We start from the raw sequence: 23,141 nt of genomic DNA on the forward strand, positions 1-23,141 counted from the left end.
GGCATTACTGTATTGAACTTAAGGTATAATGAAAATATGAACTCAAAAATAAATAAATTTCCTTTAAGCTTTACTTACAATTTCTTTTACATTATTATATAATGCCCTTAATTTTATTGTTTTTGTAATCCAATGATTTGTATCAGAGGGTAGAACATTCAAAAACAGCTGTAAAGTTAAACAAAACATGGGTCAGAAAAATAAGCATAATTTTTAACTTTGAATCTAATTTTTTTTTTCTAGAAGTGTGAAAGACATTTATTTACAATGGATGTAGAGTCATTTAAATCTGTCAAATATTTTTCATATAAAATTACTAAAACAAATTGGCTATAATACTTAAACACATTATTTTGTCAATCACTTTTTATGATTAATTGGGAAATGATTATTTATTTAATTAATAACAATAATAAGCTGCTTCAACATATTTATCTGACAATCAAAGCATATAAAATATCTAACTATTCTTACCATATATTGTTCCTTTTCTTTTATAATTTAAGTGATAATTCTAAATGTAGAACTTAAAGTTTTCAGATTCCTTATCTTTTTGAAGCAAACATAATCACTTTATACTTCCATGCAATTATGGATTCCAAAATATATAAATTAAATAAAAGTACTGATTTATATAACTAAATGAAATAACATAATTTAACATAACGTAACATAAACATTTAAAGAGGTTTCATATGAGAATATAACCCTTGAATTCAGTTATCCCTTATGTAGAACCAATTTAGTGTTGTTAGTTGCCTAAATTTGTGTGTATAGGTGGCAATAAAAAAAATCCTCTGTGCTTAAACTCATTGAATGGTCTTGATTCTTTGCACCTGATATGCTGGACAGAGAGACAGTGACTGGCTGAAAGCCACTCAGCTAGCTTTCATTCCTAAGATAGACCCAAAACTCACAGTCACCTAGTCTTCTAGGCTGGCACCTTAATCACCACACCAAACTGTCAAAAAGATTAAATACTGGAGAATTATGTTCATTATATTTACTTTGAATTAAATGTAAATTTATGAAAATTAAATTTGTTTTTGTTCTGGAAGTAATCATTGTTTCTGAAAATGTGGCCTCAAATTGCCATTAAAGTCTATTACTCAGATCCAATTTTAGGCAGTGGGCTGGACTAGAAGATCTCCAAGCATCCCTTCCAAACCTACTGTATGATTCTATGAGTCTATGGTAGCTAGCCTGGAATAATACATTCACTCTTGCTTTAAATTAGGCACAAACATTTCTTCCTTGTGTTTGAGCATCAATCATATTTATGGATTGGTACTCAAGCTTGTTCTTCAGAGTTTCTCCTTCTCCTACTCTCTGCTTAGGATTAGAATTTTCATTCTCTCTTCTCTTGACCAACAAGGTTGCTTTGTATTCTTGGAAAATTTATAGACCCAGGAAAGAAATATTTGTATCTAGTAAGAGAGGAGTAGCAACTATTGGCCCTTGGATATTGACCCAAAGACTATTGATAGTCTCCACTGCTTGAATTCAAAGCACGTTTCCATGTGTAATACAGGCAACTGTGGGTTTTTTAATTTCAGCTTTAGTAACTCATAATTACTGCTTGTTTCATAGAAGTTGCTGGTTCTGAATCCACTAGTAATTTAGGTATTAGAAAATTACTAAAAACATCTCAAGACAAGCATAAACTTTTAGTTGGATTTTAATTTTCTTAGCACTACTTACTATTTCCATAAGGCCACCTTCTATTATATAATGGATAAAAAATAACCTTTTCTATCTCTACATATTTCTTTTTAGTCTGTTAAAATAACCAGCTGATATGTGCTTTACTGACCCAAAATATTTATCAAAATATTTTTTGTTAATTTTTTTTCCTAACATATATGTGACTGTTTACGTTAAAATAAATCTATTATAATTAATTTGAATTAGACTGGTAATTTTTTTCTACATTTTATAATATTATTGCCATTTTTGTTTAAACACAGCTCCAAAATCTGTTGTGTATGCCTGGATATCTATGAAAAGTCTGTTTACTTTGGGGCCTACTTTGAAATATATGTGTGTTTTGAATATCTAAGTGAATGGTATATGGTAGAATGGCAGGAATATTGTTTTGTAATATAGTAGGATAAACCTTTCTTATAATATTATAATACAGCCACTACTACTTACATTTGAGCACCATAGATATTTCACCAGATACGTTGCATTTAAGTATACTTTTGAGATCAGTCAAGTATTTTGTTGAAACAAATATTCAATCATCATTCCATATATCTGCAAGTTATCTTTCAAAACTATCCATTTTTTATTTCAGCTACAGTATTTCAAATTAGTACCTGTCTTGTGCATGGTAACAGCTCATAAGAAAACCAGACTGTAATTTCTTGGAAAATGCTACAATTCTTTACACTAACAATCTTCAAGTGCATCAGGTAATGTGGTGATTTATTACAAGTACAAGCTGTAAATAAGTATTTTCTTCTTACCTTCCAGCAAACACTACGGAACCTGCTGCTTCTCAGCTGCCCATTAATCCCCTTCAGCCGTATTGTTGCCAAGTAATTGTTGTTTACAAATAATTCTTCCCATTCTTTACTACATGGAACAAACATAAGAAAAGAACTTCTTAAAATTATTATTAAAGACTTAGCTAAGTGAGAAGCACTAACAAAGTAATTTGGGGTAAACAAAAGAAAAGGAAGTTTTAAATGTGTATATTTAGCACTGTACTATTTCTAAACGCATGGTTGTCTTTTTGGACACATTTCTTCCTCAAATTTAATGAATATGTAGATCACTGTAATTATGCCAGCAACTGAAATTCATAATGTCTGTGGAGGCTATTCCATTTCCTCTAAAACGTTAGCAGTGCAGCTCAGTGAATAAACAAGAAAAATGAATATTAATACAAGCACATTTGGGTTTCACCCATAGATAAAACAGTATCTATTTAAAAAGACACCTTACTCCAAAATTATGGATCAGAGAAGTATAGCATTCACTGATAGTTCTTTGCATGATAGATTTGCTTAAATGAAGCTCCTTTTCTTCATGTTATCAAGATGGGCAGTTAAGAATCATAGAAGATGACTTCTGTTAACTTTTAGCATTATTTACTGTTGCTATCTTTTTTACTTCTTTCTACATGAACAGTTTTAAAAATTTAACAGGTGCTAGCTTTTTTTTTTTAAAAGAAACCTGAAATAAAACCCCTCACTGTATAAACTGTTAAAAGCAAGCTTGAATACCTTGCAGTACCTACGGCTGGCTAGATAAACAACCTAAATATGCCTCCCAGGCACAAAGACACCAGGGGCCTAACACCTGTGCTTCATTAATATACAAGTAAATCTACTCTGCTGGGAAACAATTGGAAATTAATTGTCTCAAACCATTTATAGAGAATTTGAATACAAGAATGAAACTGTATTTCCTTTATTTTTCACAGAACACTATCACTCATGAAGCTGAAATGAAATCGTCCAAATATTTTTTTAATTCATTGTCAAAGATGAAATGAGCAAAACAAAACAAAACAATTTATCAGGTATGTATGTAAGTAAAACTAAAAGAATACTTGATGTTTAAAAGGTACAAGGTGATTTTACATATTTACCAGAATATTACCTATACAGTTTGGCAGCAGCACCTAGCTAATTTTGGGTAATGAAGATAGAGCTAAATAGAACTGATTAATATTTTGTTGGGAGATCAAACAAAATATGTGTCTGCAAGCTGGATGGGAAAGTTAAAAATATGCGGAAGACAGTAGCAAAGAACTTCCTTATTTTTGCCATGAAAATCATCAAGGTATTGTATTCGTGTAGTACATTTTAAAAACATTGTTTCTTCTTAATCTATACTGTATTACTCTTATCCAGGGATGGGATTCAAATTTCTTAACAACCGGTTCTGTGGGTGTGGTTTAATTTCTGGGTGTGGCTTAGGGGGTCATGTGACTGGGTGGGCGTGACCAACTCAATGTCACTCACGTCAAGGGGTGCCTTGCCTGGCCCCTTGCCTCCCAGCCATTCGTTGTCACACCTAGCCTCAACTTATCTATAAATGTTGTTCATCTTTTTTTGACTTTATTATCTATGTACTATGGATGAAACATTTCTTTGAAAACTCACAATTTTGAATAGTGTTTTGAGTGACAGGAACTGTTGTGGATGGAAGTAAATTACACAGGGACCTATGAAGCACTGAGTCAAAGCAGCAGTTGCTAAGCACAAGGATCAGGGCTGAAGACCTACTATGCATACAGTGCTCTCTGTTACTGTTCAGACGGAAATTTCTTTATTTTCTAAATTGTTATGGAAAAAAGAATTAATGTGAGTGGGTTATGTTTTGTGTTGTTTTCCTTAGCAATTACATAAGAAACAGAGGTGGTATTCAGTTCTGGAGAACCGGTAGCACAAATTTTGACTTGTTTGGAGAACTGGCAAATACCACCTCTGACTGGCCCTGCCCCCATCTGGTCTTTGCCTCCCAGGTCCCAGCTGATTGACTGTTTTCTTTTGTTGCCCTGCACAGGAGAACGGAGCTGGAAAGCAAGTTAGTGGAATGGGGAGGAAATGGGATTTTGCAGTAATCTTCCCCCTGGAGTGGGGTGGGAATGGAAATTTTACAGTATCCTTCCCCTGCCATGCCCACCCAGCCACGCCCATAGAACCGGTAGTAAAAAAAATTGAATCCCACCACTGATAAGAAGGCATTAAAGGTTCCTTTTTTAATGCATGCATTATTGCTACTGAGATTTTAAAATGAAATGTATGACATAGTTATCATTTGCTTTGAAGAAGGCAATGGTGTGGATCTCCTCACCCTTTCTTTTTGAATGAAAGGATGTGGATAAGGAAAAAGTGGTTTTATATGATTTTTTTTCAGTCAGCCTTCGGGTCTGGGCCCAGGGACAACATTGATCATATTTGCAGATAATTGTTGGTGGGACTGAGGCAATGTTTTCCAGTTTCATTTTTCACTGATGTTCAATATATCGATCATACTGACCTCCTAGAGTTGATGTGTAAGTGCATATTTCTTTTTCTTTCTTCCACAGCTATTCTAGATGATTTGGTGGATGACAGAGATCCAATCCCAAAGCCAAAGTAGTAGGGTCCATATGGCTTGATGCTTTCTCCACTTTTATTCAACATCCGCATGAGACCCCAGGTATTTCTTCATCAGTATGGAGACAAGTATTATACCTAACATTGCTCTCAACCCCTGGCTGAATAAGTGATGAGGTGACCTGTTTTGGTATCTAGATACTAGAAAGTTCTGGATGAGAAGCTGACTTAGGCTCAACATCATCAAGACTAAATAGCTTGGGTTTTAAGGATCTATTGGTCATAGTGATATATTATCATACCTCTCACTTGGATGGCAGAACCATAGATAGAAATGATATGTACCTTAGAAGTCCTCCTGGACTCTGATCCTGCTCAATATGCAGCTGATAGTCATGACTAGTCATTCTGTGCACCAATAGTGACTTTTCCTGAATTGGGAAACACTACTCATAGTATCTTATCCTCTAGTCACCTTATTTTTGGTTTTTTGGGCACATCTTTGAAAAGCAATCAGAAACTCATATAAAATGCATCTGTGCAAGTAGTTATAAGGCACTTCCTGCTTCACCCATGTACTATCACTCCTTTCTGAGCTTTTGTGTGCAATTAAAATGTCACCATTAAAGTTCTTCATGCCTAAAAACCTGGTTACTTATGGGACTTTTTTCTCCTGTTTCTGTCTGACCAGTTAAGACCTATATAAGCTGAAAAATTATAACTCCGACTATAAAATACTGTAACACAGGTATAATATATTCCTGGTTATTAATACCTGCTAATAAGTGGACTGCTGTACTCTGTAACTTCTGAATAGTCTTGAAAAAAAATCCATTGAGTTGAAGTTGTACAATCTATACATTATTTTCTAGCTTGTCAATATTTTTTAGAATTGGCAGATATACATGGAGAGTAGAATTATTTAGAAAACCTGGAAATTAACAGTAGTAGTCTTGAGATGTTTTCTTTTTGCTATTAGAATGTTAATGTTACTTATGCAGTAAAAAAGGGCTAAATATGTTTTTTTAAACATTCTTCAGTTGGCAGAGTGTTAATCCACATTGTTCCCTAACTTGCCAAGTGAATGTTTGTTTGTTTTTGTTTTAATATTTAAAACCAACATTAGAAATAATGGAAGTACATTTATTATGTTAATATAGATCTAAGTGGGAAAAAACCCCAAATTATTTTGTCTGGGTAAAATAATCTCAAAGCCTGATTCATCTGTTTCTCAGACAATCATTTAGGTGCATCAGATAAAAGGGAACACATCTTTACTTATTCTTGTAACTATTAAAATATAGAGACAATGATAAAATTTTTCACCACTTTCAAGCATTATAACTGTTCTAGTTAACATCTATGCAGATTAAGAATACAAAGAAAAAGGAAGAAGGTGGAGCCTCCTCGCTGACAGACTGTAGATCGCGACTCTGTGGCTATGGTCCGTGCTCTTTCATTGGAGAGCCCCGATCATTACGATTAGCGGCTAAAGCTGCCTTGAGGGATGGTGGAGTAAGGGGAAGCCACAAGCCAGGTGGAGGAGAGCCGCATCTCTCCTCCTGGGCTTGGTCTTTTTCCCCCCCGAAGACGATTGCAGCGGTGGTTTAAAATGGCCACCCCGAAGAGGAGGACTCAGCAGGATTAAGCTTTGTGCAGAAGGGAAGAAAGAGGTGGATAACATCTGAACTGGACAACTGGGCAATACAACTAAACAAAAGTACCCCGAGATTAAGATAATATGGAATTTTTCAAAAAAGAAAAGTGAGCAGCGAAATTACAAAGGGACAGGAAAAAAATAAGAAAATATTTTTGACAGCTAAGCGGGGCTTCGAACCGGAAAGGCCAGGAAGAAGCCGGAACTAAAGATTTAACTAAATTGGACTAAAATATTTTGGCAATAAACAGGCATAAAATAAAGCTGGACTTAAGATAGTCTAATAATAATAATAATAATAATAATAATAATAATAATAATAATAATAATAATAATAATAATAATAATAAAGTTTACAAATTGGAGACTGGACTGTGCTGGAAAATTGAGGTTCGAAAACCCTAAACAAAAAAATAGGGGAAAAAGTTGAAGACTTTGTATAATGGAGAGTGCCACCTTTTGACAAAAACTTGAGCTCAAACTAAAGGGAAAGCATCCTGTTTCTGAATGAAGTAAGAATATTAGAAAGTGAAGCAGAACCAGAATAAAGAAAAAAGTAAGGAAAGACTGACTGTGGGATTGATTGATGTTTTTGGTATAGACCCTGGGCTGGAATAATTGAGAACTTTAGAAAATTGAAAGAAGAAAGAAGGAATGTAAAAGTGGGTTGTTTTTTTTGTGGACTTTAATGATCATAAAATACAAGAGTGTGTAATGATGATATCTCTTCGGGAATTAAAAATGGAACTTAAAAATACGAGAGAATTACTACAGGAAAGAGGCGAATCACTTTGCTCTGTGTTAGAAAAAATGGAAATGGCGATTGAAGAACAAGAAGAAAGAGCTTCAGAGGAGGAAGAGTTGACTCAAGGAGAAGACATTTTAAATGGACAATTAACACAAAGAACACTACAAAGAAGTGGGGAAAGAAGGAAGATTAAAAAGTTGAGGCTTAAGAAGGCAATCAAAAGGAGGAATACCTGTGAAGTCGGGAAAGGCAGAAAGACCCAGCAGAAAAGGGGAAAGGAAGATATTAAGAAAGAGAGGGATATAAACTGGAATGAGAAAAGATATAGGGAAAAGAGGGGGAGGAGAAGCAGTAAGAAACAGGTACATGAAATGAAGAAATACAGAAATAGTAAAATGTTGAAAAGAAATTGTTTTTTCAGAGATAATGGTTGATGAATTAAAAAAGGGATTCTGCAGGGTGACAAGGGGTAATAAGAATATTTCTGCAATTAAAAATATTTAGAAAATAGGGTAATATAGATACTGATAACTTTTATTAAAAATTAAGGGGGGAAAAATATGCTGCGGAATCCAAATGAAAAGATGTAATGATTATTATTGTAACTTCTTAAAAATAATGGTTTATTGGGAATCAAGATGAGGGAATAAAGGTATATTTTAATCATTGAGGTGTCACACTCAAAGCAGTAAAAGGGGGGAAACCTATACTTGTTTTTTTTTCTTGTTATAAAGTGTTAAAATTTATATTAACTTAGAATTTATAAAAAGAATGTGTAATGGAAAGGGAATATGACAGACTAAAAAACCAACTAAATTAATAAGTTAATATAGACTATTAAAAGCAAGGAGAGATATTGGTAACCATTATTATTATTATTATTATTATTATTATTATTATTATTATTATTATTATTATTATTTATTAGGCAAACACATATTGTTTATCTTTATTTTTAAAATAAATATTAAAGGATTATATTTGAAATAATTGAAATGAAACAAAAAGATGTTTCGATTGAGATTAATGAAAGAGTCTAGAATTAACGTGTTTGTTTCTCTCCTTACTGAAAATTTCGAATGGAAAAGGGAATAATAGAATTAAGTATGCATATATGAATGTATAATTGCTGTCATATTTCTTTGTAAAGGTGATGACCCGGAAACATGTTGTCCACTAAAAAGAGATTTTTGTTTTTAATGTGAAAAACTGAATAAAATTTGTTTTTTAAAAAAAGAATACAAAGAAAAGAAACATTAGATAAATGCTATGGTTGCTTCTACCATTGGTATAAATAGTGAACTGTTTTTATCCAGCTATTCAATTGTGTTCTCCAGATCTATTCCAATCATGACTTAGCCCCAGGGAAGTTCAACATAAAGAATTTGTGGGAAACATGTTTAAATGATGGTGCTCCAAGGCTTCCCAAGCAGTTTTAATAAAATTCCAGTCTATGAGTCTATACTGTAATAGTCAATGCACACAAGCTACAAACCTTATTTTGGGTACAAAACAGCCTATTATGCCTAATTACCTCGAATGATCATTATTACTGCAATCTGAGGCTTCTTTAAACTTTCTGTAATGCTGCTTCTCAAAGCAATATGGACTTTGTTCTACCAGGGGTCCAAGAGGTGAAAAAAACAGCCAATTCATCTCCAATAATCACTTCAATACTGGTTTTACTAAGTTCACCCTTTAGACAAATATTTTTTTGCAAAACATAACCTATGGAACTTCCACAGGAAATTTAGTAGAAATATATAAATACCTTCAAGCCCAATACGAGAGAGAAAACTTCAGCATTAGAATTGCAGGTGTCAAGATCAACTTGATAAACACTGATATCTATAATTACTTCATTTTTAGCTTAAATCACAGGTAATGAAGGAACTCAAATCTCGAAAAGGCAATTAAGAACTGTACATAGTCTGCCTTCTATAAAAAGAAAAATATTTTAGAAATTGATCATGGTGTTGCCCTTTTAAATTCTTCGTAGATAATCCTTAACATAATAGACAAAATAATGACTTGCATCACATTGTTTGTGATCGAAGGCAAAGCCTGCTACTGATATTGATAAAAATCATGATCAAGATCTAAAATACTCCAGGATAATCTAAATCTTTAAATTATTTCTGCAAATTCTATTGTGATCACTACCTACCTTCCTACATTTAGATACAGTATTAGGTAAGAAAATAGCTATTCCGTCATAAACTTCAATCAACTTAAAATCCTCATTTTTTAAAAACAAAACACTTCCATTTCTTTCAATTCAAATGATTATGATGACGTATCGAAGGTTTCCTGATTTTCCATTAATTTAAGTTTTATATTTTTTTGTGGAGAAATTTAAGACAGAGATAAAAGTTCCATCATTCAGTTATAAGAATGGAAGTTTGGGAAGACAGAGTATCTCAGATTTTTAAAATAAATCCTGGCACTTAATATTTGTTTAGATATATATGCAGAGGTGGGCTTCCAATTTTTTAGCAAGGGGCTCTCCTTATGACTGCCTGGGTGGGCGTGGCCAACTCAATACCACTTCCACCCAGTCACATGACCCCCCAGCCACACCTACTCAGGATTTTGTTGCTCCTGGTGTTTTGTTTCTCCTGTGGGGAATGGGTCTCAATCTCTCTCTCCCCCTCCCTCCCTCTCATTTCTGTTTTTCTCTTTTTCCACCCCCTCTCCTTTCTTTTTCTTTCTTCCTTTCTTTCCCCTTTCTCCTATTTGTTTCCCGCTCTCTCATTCTCTCCCTCCAGTTCTCATTTCTCTCCCTCTCCCCTTCTCTCTCATTTGTTTCTTTTCTCTCTCTCATTCTCTCCCTCCATCGTTTTCCCATTTCTCTTTCTTTTTCTCCCCCTTTCTCTCTCCTTTCTTTCTCTGTTTTTTTCTTCCCTCTTTTCTTTTCTTTCTCTTCCTTCTTTCTCTCATTTGTTTCCTTCTCTTTTCCCTCTCATTCTCTTCCCCCAGCTCTCTCTCATTTCTGTGTCCCTCTCCCCCTTCTCTCTCCCTCTCTCATTTTGCAACCAGCTGCTTTTTACGATTCTGCGTCCTTTGCAGGCAGCTCAGCCCCAGCCATGGTCCCCTTCATGTCAGATCAGGAAGGGAGAAGCAGCTGCTGGCACCGCATGCAGGGAGGGAAGAGCTCTGGCTCCCTTGCACAGCATGGCCAGCTACTCATGTGAGCACGCAGTGACGTTAGCAGGAGGAGCTGCTGTTGTCGTCATTGTGATCCCAGCCCAGGAGGGTATCCTGCTTGTATGTGCGCACACACATGAGAGAGAGAAGGAGAGAATTCCCTTTTGTCTCTCTCATCTCTCTCCTCCCCTCTTGTGCGGTAGAAGGTGGAGCAAGGCCAGTCATGATTGGGATTTGGGGGCTCACTGAGCCCCACAGAGTCTTAGCTAGGGAATTGTCTGAGCCCTTGCAAGCCCCCAGCAGCCCACCTCTGGATCTATGAGATTGTATAATGTATTTATATTTATATGCAGTTCAGTATAAAAGTATAAAACAATTAACAATAAGAAGCTCAACAGTACTTTAATTAAAATATCCATTGGTTCCTAAGCTAGTTCATGTACAGCAGAACGGTCAAACTTTATTTAATTGAGGATCACATTAGGGTTGTGTTTGACCTCGGAGAGCCTAGGAGTGGCTAGAGGCATGGGCATGGCTAGAGCAATGTGGCAATGGTAAGCGTGACCCAGGATTCATGTCAGAGGTACCTGTGGTGGCCAAGTGCTAAGGCAGGATTTCCCCATGACCTTCCCTCACTCTCATTATAATCTCTCCTTCCTTCCTTCCTTCCTTCCTTCCTTCCTTCCTTCCTTCCTTCCTTCCTTCCTTCCTTCCTTCCTTCCTTCCTTCCTCCCTCCCTCCCTCCCTCCATTCTCCTTTCTTCTTCCTTCCGCACTTTTCTTATTTTTCCTTCCTTGTTCTCTTCTCATCTCCCCCCGCTTTTTTGCTCTTTGCTCTTTGCCTTTCGCTTTTCCTGTCCCTTCCTGCATATCCAAATGCAAAAGGGGAAACATTTCCCCTTTTATTTTGTTTTTGATAGTCCTCTGCCAGCAAAAATGGAGCTTGATGGGGCCACTTACAGTCCCCTCCACACCCCTCTTTTTGGCCTGGATGGCCTCCTGCAGCCCTCTGCCAGTGAAAATGGGGTCTGGGGAGCATGGGCAGCCCCTCCCCAAGCTTCTTTTTCATTGGCAGAGGGTTACAGGAGGCCCTCACAGCCAAAAACAAGGCAAGGGGCAGACCCACATGGCCCCACCCAACCTCCATTTTCACTAGTAGAGGCATTGCAGGCGGGTACTTTGCTGTTTCCAGGCTGGCCCTGCAGGCCTTGAGTTTGACACCTCTGATTTAGAGTGTTGGGATACATATTAACTGAGCACATGGGATGAGGAGATTCCAAAGTAAAGGTGCTGTGATGGCGAAATGTTATCCCATACAGAGGGGACATAAAAACTCCTTCACCAAAAGGATTAGAGATTAGACACATCTTTTTAAAGGAACCAACCCATTAAGGGTTTAACAGGTTATTAACGTACCATACTAGATGATCTACTGGAAGACAAAAAGGACTCACAAAAGCAGCATTACACAATTATAATGGCTCTCGTACTCTAAGAAATAACCCACATATTTTTCAATAACTGTATTTTCCAAGCAGTCTTCAAAGGCTTTGAAGTGGCATTAGTCCGCTTCAGAAATAATGAGTTACTATGATAAATGCCTTTTGCTCCAAGCAAAGCCTCAATTGTCATGCCAATTAAAGGTGGCCTAAGGTCCCTGCTGCCAATCCAGGAATAGCTGCAAGTCTAAGAGCACCCTGAAGTCATTGACATGGTCCTTTGGAAAAGAGCAAAACTATCCAAAGTTAAGTAGGGGTTGACAAATGAACTTTGGATAAATAGTATCTCTATCTCAGCATTTATATTGTATTTCATCCTAATCCACAGAATTCTATAGTCATCAAGGTCAATAGGACTTTTGTCAAAGACCATTATACCACCATGAGAAAATACATGCATTACATTTGTAAATTTGGAAAGACGCATTTATATTTAAGCCTTCTGGGTAGTACAAAAAGACCACAAATGTAATGCAAAACTTACAATGCAGAAGTTGCCCTGCAGAAGCTTTATATACCTCTGAGGTTGAAACAAAAGCTAGCAAGCATGCTGAAAGAAATCAAAAATTTTAACCTAATGATACTACTAGCATCAGAAGCCATGATCTTGTTAGTTCTTTCAGATACAAGTTTTCCTTTACAAAACTTTTAAATGGAATTTTGTCATAGCCAATAACAAAGTGTCTATAATTCCAACTTTTGTTGGATACTATCATAGAAAACAATTAAAAAACCTTGAAATTCACACATATGCACACACAGAGAAAATATAAGCATGATGGTTAATCCTTGTAAGCAAAAGTTTATCACTTGCAGCAAGAATGTAGTGTTGAAAAAAACTACAGCTTTTGCAGAGTCTTAAACTACTTAACTTGGCCAGCAACGTTCCCAAGATTCTGCAGCAGCTGTTCTTGTTTTTTAGGTCACTAAAAACCTTATGGATTAGTTGAATTCTCAAATGATCAAATGCCAGGATGATTACAATTTAAAAAGAACAATTCAACACCCCAGAAAGATGGTATGATTTAATTGTCAGTTTCGGTCACACTGGCACTCTAGATTAGAGTTTTGAATTAAGAAATGTTGGTGAAACAAAATGTTTATTTTATTCCCACAGTATTTCAGACTTTTAATAAATATTTTCATTATATTCATTTTAGTAATGAACAATTAATGGTATTCACAGGGAGGTGAAATTGCTGAAATTCAAAACATATTTGACTAAGATACCAGTATAAAATATTTAAGATTTAAAGAAATAGAATTTTATTTCAAACTACTTCTTTAATATCTTAAATATTTTCTTTAAAATATTTTGTTTCTTTTTTTAAAAAAACTAGATGAGGCTGAATTTTGTAATCTAAAGATTTGCCTTTATTATTTCTGTAGCTTAGAATTTATGCCAATATATTCCTAGAGTTCTCAGTTCAAACATGTGGATGCTCGTCTGCAAAGTAACTTATCGAAAGGAACCAATCTTATGCCATCAGTTTCCATTAATATTATAAAACTGTCTTTTTTCACAATTGCTTCTTACATTAGAGAAAAAAAATAGGTATCTGCTATATGCACAGTTATGCACAGCTAGGTCCTATTTCCCTCTCTGTGGTCTTTGTTTCTTCAGACCAGAGGTGGTATTCAGCAGGTTCTGACCAGTTCTGGAGAACTGGTAACGGAAATTTTGAATAGCTTGGTAACCTTCCCCAGGAGTGGGGTGGGAATGGTGATTTTGCAGTATCCTTCTCTTGCCACGCCCACCAAGCCATGCCCCCAGAACCGATAGTAAAATTTTTTTGAATCCCACCACTGCTTCAGACCCATTAGAGAAGGAAACAAAAATCTGAGCATACAGAAGTACTATCTCCACACAGAAGTACTATGCATTTCTATGCACTGCTATTTCTCACACATGTATATTTAAAGCCATGTTTTAGGTTAGAATTATGAACAGGAAATTTCCCTAAAGTTTATTTCAGTATTTGATTTTTTCCCTTTACTAACATTATTGTTTAATTTTACTCCAAAATACTGAACAGCTGTTTCATAAAAGAGAATCATTCATTTATGCACTTGGAGAGATCTGAAAGTATAAATGAAACTGATCCATTTAATGAAAAATAATAATTATATTATTATTAATAATAATATAATAAAGTGGGACTACATAAAAGAAACTGTAATATTTTGGGGATGTGATCTGTATTCATAACTTTTTCAATGGACAATAATTTTATTCCAGGTAAATATTATAGCAATGTGTTCTCTTGTCATTTGCACAATAGCATAAGTCTAGCTATACACTTGCCTTAGAGAATCACAACTCCCTTTTTTATATATATTCTTACAATCTTTCCTATTTCAAATAAAAACAAAATACCTAAAATGTGACTACACTGAGTGCAACTTATTGAACTGAGTTTTCAAAGAAACATGCTACATAGAAAGAGAAAGAAAGCAGTACACATAAAGCCAATTGGCAGAAGCAGTAAACGAAGATTCATAATAAGATTGATACTCTTTGATGACTCATCCTAGAAATCACGCAACTTGCTTTTTTGCTATTCCTCCTTACTGACTTTTTCTTGATGAATTAGAACAGTGGTCGCCAACTGGTGGGCCATGGCCCACTGGTGGGCCATGAGAAAATTTTGGTGGGCCACAGAGAAATCTCACCCCCAGAGCACCCCCACAAAGCAATTAATCCAGGCTGCGCAGAAACACAAGGCTGCACCGTCCACATGGCCCATGGGAACCCTCACCGCCCAGTCACTCCTTACCCAGTAAATTTGCCTGCTAAATTGCTATTTTTCCTTTTTCCGACCATCAGCTGTTCTGCTGTGCCAGGAGATTTAGATTAGCTAGGAAGCAGGAAATGGTTGGATTTCTTGCTTTCTAGTTAGTCTTTAGATCTTCGGCTCAGCGCAGCCGAACCTCCCTTAGAACTGAAGGTTTGCTTGCAAGCAAATTCAGTGCAGACACAAGGCAAGCAAATTTGAGAGACTGAGCTAGCCGATGGCAGGCAGACAGATAGATCACTGAATGAATCTGTGATTCTGTGAGCAACTCAATCTGCCTGCCTGCTTTGCCTGATTTTGGGTAAAAGTTGCTCTTTTTTAAAAATAAAAAAAATCAATATCTACATGCATGGCGTGTTGTGAGTTAATTTTGTAAGTTTGCTTGCTAGCAAATTTTATGTGACAGACTGAGCTGGCCAATGGCAGATAGATAGATCTCTGAATGAATTTGTGAGTCTGTGAGCAACTCAATCTGCCTGACTGCTTTGCCTGATTTTGGGTAAAAGTTGCTCTTTTTTTATAAAAAACTCAAAATTTATATAAATATTTATAATATTTACATACATGGGCATACCATGGCCAGCCAGTCACATGACCACCAAGTCACATTCACAGATTAGGCCACGCCCACAGAACTGTTTAGTGGTCCCTGGGATCTATAATTATGAGTTTGGTGGTCCCGAGGTCCAAAAGGTTGGCGATCCCTGAATTAGAATGCATCATTTTCTGAAAGATCTGCTTGCCTATATTTCTGTCATTTATCACTATTAGCAGACATGGACAACAGAGTTGTATTCTACAACATCAAAAAGCTGAGCTAAAGTATCATAAAATGGAATATAGCTTGAATTAACTAAAGAAGGGCTTTTCTGGATTATGCCAGAAACTGATTTAATCCAGGCATTTGCTTTCAACTGAGCTCAAGAGGGAATTGAGGAGTCACAAATGTGTCTGAGATAATATGAAGCTCTCACATTATTTTAGATATACTTTCAACTTACCTGGGAATAACTTGGCCTTGCTTGAAAGCAGGGCTAAATATTGTATTTATGTAAAAGGTTTGTGGACAGATTCATTGCAACGCCATATGAATACACATATGAATACACATTTCAATGATACTAGACAGATGAGACCATGTTACATGAAGCAAAACCTGCAACTTAAATTCAAGCATTCTACATGGTTTTCTCTGTGAGCTATTGATTTATTCAGAAAATTCTTGCATGATATATCAGAAAATAAGAAAAAAGTAATATGGATATGACAAATCAATATTTACTGGAGTAAATCATTCAAACTAACATTCAAGTGAGAAGTGAAATTAATGTAAATATTTTTAGTACTACATATAAAATATAATTTAAATCTTTAAAGATATTTTTTCTTAAAATTACTGTCCATTGAATAAAATGAAGGGCTGATTCAACTACTTTAAAAACAGAAATATTATTGATAAATATTAGTATACACTGAAGAAAATACTTGTGAAATGCTAAAAGTTAAAAAAACCTCACCTTCACTTTTATTTCATAGGTCACTGTTATATTATCTAATAAGATAATTAAAAACATGCAAACAGCTGGTACTGTGGCTAAACAGATTAATGTAATAGTCTGTAGTCATATGTGCTGGCAAGAGGTTCACCTCTTTGGCGAGGAGAAGGTCAGCTGCCCTTGGGAAGGAGAGAAAGATAGCATTTAAACCTTTTAGTGGTTATTACACTGCAAAGGAGAGAAATCTATTGTTTGTTAATTAAAGGGACATGTGATTTTTGAAAATTATTACCTGCGTTTTGTGCAAAAAGAAAAATATATTTTTCCAAAATATTGCAAATGCAAATTCATTAAAAACAATTCAAATATGTTCAAGAATAAATTCTATTGATTGCATTGTCCTTAAGTCCTTCAAGGAGATGTTGCTCTAGATTTCCTTATCTATAGAAGCTGGGTAAAGGAATGTGTAAAAATCCACAATGGGCAATTTTGAAAAATGGACACCAGTAGAAAATTCATCTGTCTAAAATTAATTTATCTATCTATCTGTCTTTCTACCTGTATATTTATTTTGCATAGCCTCCATCTCAAACCAGTGGCTCTGATCCTTACCTAAAATCTTTAAGGTATTTTAAACTCTGCTGTTCGTTTTATTCTCTATTACATTGTTATATATTTAAAATTATAACTATAGTTTTAAATGCATATGTTGGACATGAAGAGAGGATTTTTTTCTTGCTTTAAAAATGCTAAATAAACATCACAATTGAATGTAATGCTAGTATGTATACGAATCCATCACTCAATTAACTTTTAAATGATACAGCAATATTGCTAAAATAGATCAAGTGTCTAAATCAGGAGTTCCCAACCCTGGGTCATAGCATGCCACAAACCAGGCCGTGCAAACAAGCAAAGCCCCATCTGTGGTATGCAGGCAGCATGTGAAACCATACCCCCTCTGGTCTGCAGAAAAAACTGTCTCCACAGAATCAATCCCTAATGCCCAAAAGGTTGGAGGCTACTGGTCTAAATGAGAAGACAAACTTGTATTAAGAATATCACAAAGATTAAGTTAGCCCAGGGATGTCAAACTCAATAGCATTAAGGGCTGCATCAGGGTTGTATTTGATCTTGGTGAGGCTGGAGGGGGGGCATGGCCAGGGTGGGCGTGGCCAGCTTAACTTCATTCATGTCAGGGGTTCCTGTGGTGGCCTGAGCATTCTGCCAGTGAAAATGGGCATCCAATCTCTGTTTTTGGCTGGGACAGCCTAACTGCAACCCTCTGCCAGTGAAAACGGAGCTTGGGAGGGATCTGTGTGAGCTGTTTTCGCTGGCAGAGGCATCATGGGCCGGTCCTTCTGTTTCCAGAATGACCAGCGGGCCAGATCTAAGCACTTCACGGGCCGGATCTTCAGTTTAACATCCCTGAGTTAACTAATAATTCTGATATATTCTGATGCAAATTATAATGTACAATGGTTTGTACTGTTACTGGTTTGTGTGTAATGGATACTTACAGTGAATAGAATGGATTATGGAGTAAAACTAAGATTGAGGTACATTCACTCTATTCAATTAGAAAACTACAACCTTATTAATAAACAGATCAGTTACAATTTAAGATAATTTCACTGGTTACTGGTCCATATTATTGGTAATCTATAAAAACATAAGAATTGTGAATAACAAATTTCCTGAAGAATCAACGTTTCCTGTATAGATTTGGCTCAGTTCAAAATCTTTTCAAAAAGCCTTTCTTTCAATCCCATCCCATCTGCAATGTAATAGGAGGCAACATGAAAGAAGGATTTGGAATTTCCAATCTAGTCTGCCTGTTATTTTATTCTTCTGCTAGGTCAAAATCCTTTCAATATTTTTTAAAATAGATTTTTGGCCTGCCAAAATTTTTTCAATGTTCTTATTCATTGATCCATATTTATTTAGAAATCATTATTTAACATTAATATTGCATGCAATGCTTTTACATTTGTTGCCATTTAATAATAATTATGTTGGGAAACAGGATAAATTATGCTCTTTATGTCCTAAAATACCAAACTGCAATAAATGGAAGTAAGGCAAATGCAAGTAAAATGTCTGCACTGCAACTATTAAGAAGCACATACTTTTAGACCAGGGCGTCAAAGGCCTGTGGGTTGGATGTAGCCCGTGGGATGCTTAAATCTGGCCCATGGAGCTGTAAATATCAAAGAACCGGCCTGCGGTGCCTTTGCCCACCAAAACAGGCCCTGCAGAGGCCACATGAGGTCTCCACAGGGCCCATTTTTGGCCTTTTAGCAGCACTCTGATGGCCAAAAACAGGCCGCGCGGAAGCCCTACAAATTGTTGCAGGAGGCTGAAAATAGGGCATGGAGGGCCACGTGCAGCCCCCTGCCCATTTTGGCCAGCAGGGTGCTGCAGGAGACATTTATCCCATCTCCCCCCCCAACCAGTCCGCAGAGGAAAACTACAACGCTGATTTGGTCCTTGAAGAAATCCAGTTTGACGCCCCTTTTAAACAAAAGTGGGTGAAAAACTATTAAGAGTTCCAATTAATTTGTGGTGGGCTGAAATAAATAAAAATATAGATCAATAAAAAGAATTTCAAAAGACAAATGTCAATTAAATCTTCTAGCCATATCTGTGCAAACCTCTTTTCATAATGAATCACTAGTTGACTCATCTTTTATATGAAAGTCTTTCTCACTTTAGGCTGATAAACTAGACATTCAGGCTAAAATTCTAGATGTGTAGTTGTGGAATACACTAATAAAAACATTTACTTCACAGCACACAACATGAAAAAGGAAGATGAATATGTTATGAATAGTCAATTCCTACAATTATAAACATGCATACTGTATTTCAGATTTTTCTACATCGAATTCAAAATGGTATAATATTAAAAACAGTAACATGTTTCTGTTTAGGATTAGGTATAAATAAATGCACTGAATTATAAAGATTGGTCTTCTAGTTTCATTCATTATGTTAACAATTTCAATTATTTTCAAAGCTTGCTCAGAAGACACTGGAGATTTGGCCAATTTCTATTTCTCCATTATTAATTTTTTACACAATTATACTTCATTTTAATGTTAACATTCCTACATTCCTGCTCATCAAGCTCTCTTCTGTTCTTTGCAATGTAATTTGTAACTTGGAGCCAGCAATTTACAGCTCGCCTCATTATATGTTTGGAGTTACTTGTTACTGAGCATAAAATATTCATTTCACACCTTAAATGCTGTAATGCTACTTAATAGCAGTGCCAGGTTTGCTAACTATTAAAAGCCAAGGCATTTTTTTCTTCTTTAATATACTGTATGACCTAGCTCTATCATTTTCACTTTCTAATTGTAAAAGTAAATTAATACTATACACTGCAATAAAAGATGGTATTATTTTATGGTTTAGTATGATTTTAGCATTGTTATTCCTTGCAACATTAATTCTGAAGCACAAGTGTTATTCTGTGATCTTGTAATGAAGATACAGCCATAAGATGTTTTAAAACTATAATAGTTGACTACATGACAACATAGGGAGAAAAAGGCTAACTGCAATCTTATTCATATACCAATGAACAAGTATGATTCTTTTTTTTTTAACAGAGCAGACCACCATGTACAAAAGAATCCTTGTACAACATAGTGAAATATTGACACAATGGCCAGATATGGAAGATTCCATTATATACCCTACAATGGGCGTCTGCATTTGCAAAGTGGCAGAGGTAGAAGACCTGGCTCACATCCTATTTGATTGTTGCCTGTATAAGAGGGTGAGAGACAGGTACCTCGATCTATGTACTAAACAAATGTTCCATTGGGAACCCCATATCAAAACAATTACTTTATGTGCGGCCGGAATTTGAAACAACATTTAGTACAGCACAGTACTTGAGCAAAATGGTTCGGATGAGATGAACATGTGTGGGACTGATTGGAGCAGATTGTAGGGTGACACTGAAATATAATTTTATCATATTTTATTTATCCATATATTAAATTATTTTATTTTATTCCAATCTCATTTTAAATTGTATTTTATTCCAATTCCATTTTAAATTGTTTTATTGGGTTTTAGTAATAATTTGTGTTTGGAACTCTGCACTTTAATATGGCCCATGGGTTAATCAATAAAGTAAGCTAACTAACTAAATAGAATGAAATAAAGACTAAATCTGTATTTTCAGATTCTCCAAACAGTTAAATACAAATATCTATCTATCTATCTATCTATCTATCTATCTATCTATCTATCTATCTATCTATCTATCTATCTATCTATCATCTATCTATCTAACTAACTATCTATCTATCATCTTAGACGTATGGGATGTCTTAGCCATGGATCAACGAGGTGGCTGCCTGCCTTTGTGAAAGTGATTTTTCCGGGCGATGTTATCTTTATCTATGGGATGCCTGAATGCTGGTAGGCATTTGGGGAAGATTCCTTTATTGTCCCTGTGTGTTTTATTCACTCATGGGGATCGAACCGCCGGGCTGCGAACCTCAGTAGTGTGCAAGCCCAGCATCTTACATGAGCCACTGTGGCCCTCAACTCCATACAAATAAAAGTGAATAAAATTGTTCACATTCCCTCCAAAACTGAAACAGATACAAAATCTGAGAAGTAGAATACCTTTCGTAGGAAGTGGAAACTCCAGTGCTCTTGAAAAAGGCATTAATATGTCTCCTTTAGGAGGGTTTATCTTGGATATCCTTTTCCTACACACCATCATCCTATTTTTAATCTCCTTTTGTGGAGAAAGCTGTGAAAAGGTGATGGGGCAATCAGTGTGCAAGGAAGAATGACAGAAAATCCCCCAATCCAGATGTCCAAAGCTTGTCACAGCATACCCAGAAAGACTCGAGGCTGTTATTGCAGCCAAAGTGTTTCAAGCAAGTACTGAGTGAAGGGTCTAAATACTTATGCCAATGTAATATTTCAGTTTTTTCTTTTGTAATTCTTCTAAGTTTCTATTATCCTTATTCTTGCAGCTAACAGAACTTCTGCCAAACATTAATAGTGCTAAACTGTGTAGGAAATATGTTGAATAAATAATCAGTTTGGTAACACTAATCTATTTAATATTACTAATAGTGCAAGATATCTGTTTAATAAGTTTCTGCCATCATAATTAATTTCTTCTCAAACACTTCAAGTATATTATTCAGTTTATAGCTTCTGCTATTTATATAATAGAAACTAGCTACTAGGTTCATTGTTTTGGTTGTAGAATATAAGCCCAAAACAGTGAATAAGTGTATTGTCAGATCACATGCATACAGACATGGCTGGTCACTGGCATCAACTGCACAGGTGCAATTATAAACAGAAAACAACTGAATATCATATAGCAACTATTTAAAGACTGGTCTTCTCTATCATGGAAGACATTCAATGCTAGACATTGACAATGAAAAAAACTCTGTAAAAGATAATTAAACAGTTGGTTTGTAAGCAAAATTGTAAAAGAGGTGGAGGTGTAAAAAATACTTTAGAATCTAATAATCTTAAGCTAGGCAAAATAATGAGAATACAGCAAGACGAATTCGAATATGGGCAAATACATAGTAAATGCATGACACAGTATTACATTTGAATAGGTAAAATCAAAGGCATAAATATTTGATGGAAGATCCACAGTGGGTAGCAGAGGTAGTATTCAACAGGTTCTGACCAGTTCTGGAAAACTGGTAGCAGACATTTTGAGTAGTTCGGAGAACTGGCAAATACCACCTCTGACTGGCCCTCTCCCTCTCAAGTCCCAGCTGATCAGCTGGGTCTTCTTTTGTTGCCCTGCATAGGAGAATGGCACTGGAAAGCAGATAAGTGGGGTGGGGAGTGAATGGAGATTTACAGAATCTTCTCCTGCCACGCCCACCAAGCCATGCCCACAGAACCTGTAGTAAAAATTTTTTTGAATGCCACTACTGCAGGTAATATATGCAAAAACAGATCTACAGCACATGAGCAACGGTATGAGTCAACTGTAAAACAAGCAAGTGCAGTTCTAGGCACAAGTATCAAGATATGGAATAGATTGGATTGGAATGGGGTGGGGTAGAATGGAACACAATGCAATACAACAGAACAGGGTAGAATATTTGGCCAAGTGTGATCAGACGCACAAGGAATTTATCTCTGGTGCAGAAACTCTCAACATACATGCAAAGGAACAAAGTAATAATAACCATAATATGATACAGATAAGGGGATAGGAAAGAAGATAAGAAGGATAAAAATAATACTACAGCCATTGTAAGAGAAGTCATTGTTTTTTTATACTATCTTGATAAAACCCTATTGTATTCAGGTTTGACACTCATTTTAGAAAAACATTAGCAAAAAGAAGATGACAATGGCTAGAAAAAGAAGTATGTAATGCAGTGGTGGGATTCAAAATTTTTTACTACTGGTTCTGTGGGTGTAGCTTGGTGGGCATGGCTTGGTGGGCGTGGTAGGGAAGGATACTGCAAAATCTCTATTCCCTCCCCATCCCACTAACCTGCTTTCCAGCCGATCAGCTGGGACTCGGGAGGCAGAGAATAGATGGGGGCGGGGCCAGTCAGAGGTGGTATTTGCTGGTTCATTTCACTTACAAAAAAGAAAGTAGTTTTTAATTGGAGTTCAGGAGAGAATTTCTAATGGTAAGAACTGTTCAAAATTGGAAAAGAATGTTCCAAGAAACTCTGAACTGTTCTTTTTTTGTGTTTTCTGATTTAAGTGTT

General features: G+C 35.8%; 1 protein-coding gene and 1 long non-coding RNA gene across 7 annotated transcripts in view; one reads left to right on the forward strand and one right to left on the reverse strand.

Annotated features, from left to right (window-relative positions):
- TBC1D5 (TBC1 domain family member 5) overlaps window positions 1–23,141 on the reverse strand; it is a 438,974-nt gene that overhangs the window by 197,448 nt on the left and 218,385 nt on the right. For all 6 annotated transcript variants that reach the window (XM_087917673.1, XM_026708141.2, XM_087917675.1 and 3 more), the window contains 2 exons: window positions 2,472–2,580; window positions 79–168 (listed from right to left, as the gene is read on the reverse strand). In XM_087917673.1, coding sequence (XP_087773799.1) covers window positions 79–168; window positions 2,472–2,580 — 199 coding nt within the window. The remainder of the gene's footprint in view (window positions 1–78; window positions 169–2,471; window positions 2,581–23,141) is intronic.
- Window positions 2,299–5,493, forward strand: LOC148123984 (uncharacterized). Its single transcript, XR_015740326.1, has 3 exons — window positions 2,299–2,417; window positions 3,434–3,532; window positions 5,048–5,493. It is a non-coding gene; the product is annotated as an uncharacterized LOC148123984 (long non-coding RNA).

Source organism: Pseudonaja textilis, chromosome Z (genome assembly GCF_049901715.1).
Source record: "Pseudonaja textilis isolate UNSWEBS1 chromosome Z, rPseTex1.2, whole genome shotgun sequence".
In the NCBI taxonomy this organism is placed as follows: Eukaryota; Metazoa; Chordata; class Lepidosauria; order Squamata; family Elapidae; genus Pseudonaja; species Pseudonaja textilis.